Genomic DNA, 1897 nt, shown 5'->3' on the forward strand with positions numbered 1-1897 from the left:
GGCTTCTGTTTTAACCACAACCTCATGTCCTGTTTCACTATGTGGCAGAGGAGGTGATGAGTAAAGCCAGTGAATGTAGAATGTAATACTAATGAAGTAAGTGTTTGAAGAAGCCTTTGCATGAAAATGTTTGTCTTGGTTTGGCTTCAGCCTGGCTTTTTATTTATTTATTTTTTGAGCTGCTTCTTTGCTGCTTGCTTCTCAGAATAGATAGCATGATTAACTTCATTTAATTAACTTGGATTTCAGCGTGCTTTGCAGAGTTCAACTTTTTTATGTAAAATTAAAAACTGCATAGTTTTTTTTTATATTTTGTACAGTTTACTGGAGCATTGCTAGGATTTGAAATTAGAAATTATTTATATTTTTTTTGTCATACTGCATACAGGCGTGTGCCTGAATGTATAATAAAAACCACAAATTGACAGGGCTTTATGCATTTAAACTGCCTGCTTAAAGATATCTCAGGGCTTTGCTTAACTTCCTACAGTGGCTTTATTTGCAATTATAGCAAAAAATTGTGGATTTTTCTTACATGAAGTTTGTTTATTTCGCAGTCATTGTAAAGTAAGGGTATTTTATCAATTCAGATAGATATTTCAGTAAAGCACATCATGTTTTCTATGTACCTATTAAAATAAAAATAAAAAAATCTGTGTGACAGTCTGACCTTTTTTAAACAAAACATGTACAACTTTATTTAAATATAGAATTTTAATATATTTTAGGAGATCAAAGTTAACATCTTTTTTATAATTTATGAGTTTTATAACACATGTAGTAAGTGTTGTTCTTGGGGCCATTGTTTTTCCTCAGTGGATGCATTCATATTCATATTTATATTTATTTATGTAAACCGTTTTCAGGAGTCAGAAGGATTGTCCAGACTTGATTCTACCTTGTATTGGAGGTTAAATGATGCTTTATTTAAGGAAAGAGAAATAAGAATTATGTTTTGAATGAGCTCTCCTGACTTAGTTGACCAAAGTTTAGGTCAAGCAAAAGAGTTAACAAAACAGAGCAAATACTACAAAAATTTGGGAATATAGTTTATTGACTTAATACATTGCAGGAAAATATTTTAACAGCTAGTTCATATTTTATGAAGTTTGTTAAAATATTCCAGAATGGACGGGGTCGCTTATTCAGCTTCAGACTACAAAAAAACAACAGAAAAATAAAGTTATTCAGTACATTAAACAAACATTTAGGTTATCAATTTCATTAATTATACAGTATATCTGTCTTGTAAAATAATAATCTGTTCCTTTTTCAATACAAAATAACATAAAAAATGCAGGTCAAAAATCCTTACTGATGTAAAATATTTTACTATAATTTGTGTAAATGTGATCTCACCTTTCCACTGTCTCGGCTCTTGGCTCTGAGCTTGTTGACCTGGGACTCAGCGATGTCAGCACGCTCCTGAGCCTCTTCCATCTCATGCTGGACCTTCCTGAGCCTGGACATGTGGGTGTTGGCCTGTTCCTCCTTTAAAGTTTTCGGAATGAAAATTGTTGTGTGTATAATGCATAGTATTTTGTAATGATATCATATATTTGTGTTGCTATCCCCCAAAGAGTACATTTTTTTCACTTACAGCCTCCTCAGATTGTCTCTTGTAAGCCTTGACTTTAAGCTGCAGCTTGTCCACCAGATCCTGAAGTCTGGCCAAATTCTTCTTGTCCTCCTCAGTCTACAGAGACAAAAAGGAAACAAAAAAGAAACAAAAAATCCCATTAGGTGTTAAAAAAAGTAAAAAGAAAGATTAAGATTTTTTTAGAAAAAGAATAATTACCTGGTAGGTCAGCTCCTTCACTCTCCTCTCGTATTTGCGGACTCCTTTAACAGCATCAGCTCCACGTCTCTGCTCATTTTCAACTTCAGACTCCAGTTC

The 1897-nt window shown here is 33.1% G+C and overlaps 1 protein-coding gene across 1 annotated transcript; it reads right to left on the minus strand.

The window, feature by feature from the left end:
- Nucleotides 1-1036: 1036 nt before the first annotated feature.
- LOC108229315 (myosin-7-like) lies at nucleotides 1037-1897 on the minus strand (the record flags this gene model as incomplete). The annotated part of the gene is made up of 4 exons (XM_017404983.2): nucleotides 1037-1156; nucleotides 1360-1491; nucleotides 1601-1696; nucleotides 1799-1897. Coding segments are annotated over 4 exons (342 nt in total), but the record flags the coding sequence as incomplete, so codon positions are not given.

This window comes from Kryptolebias marmoratus, linkage group LG12 (genome assembly GCF_001649575.2).
Source record: "Kryptolebias marmoratus isolate JLee-2015 linkage group LG12, ASM164957v2, whole genome shotgun sequence".
Taxonomy (NCBI): Eukaryota; Metazoa; Chordata; class Actinopteri; order Cyprinodontiformes; family Rivulidae; genus Kryptolebias; species Kryptolebias marmoratus.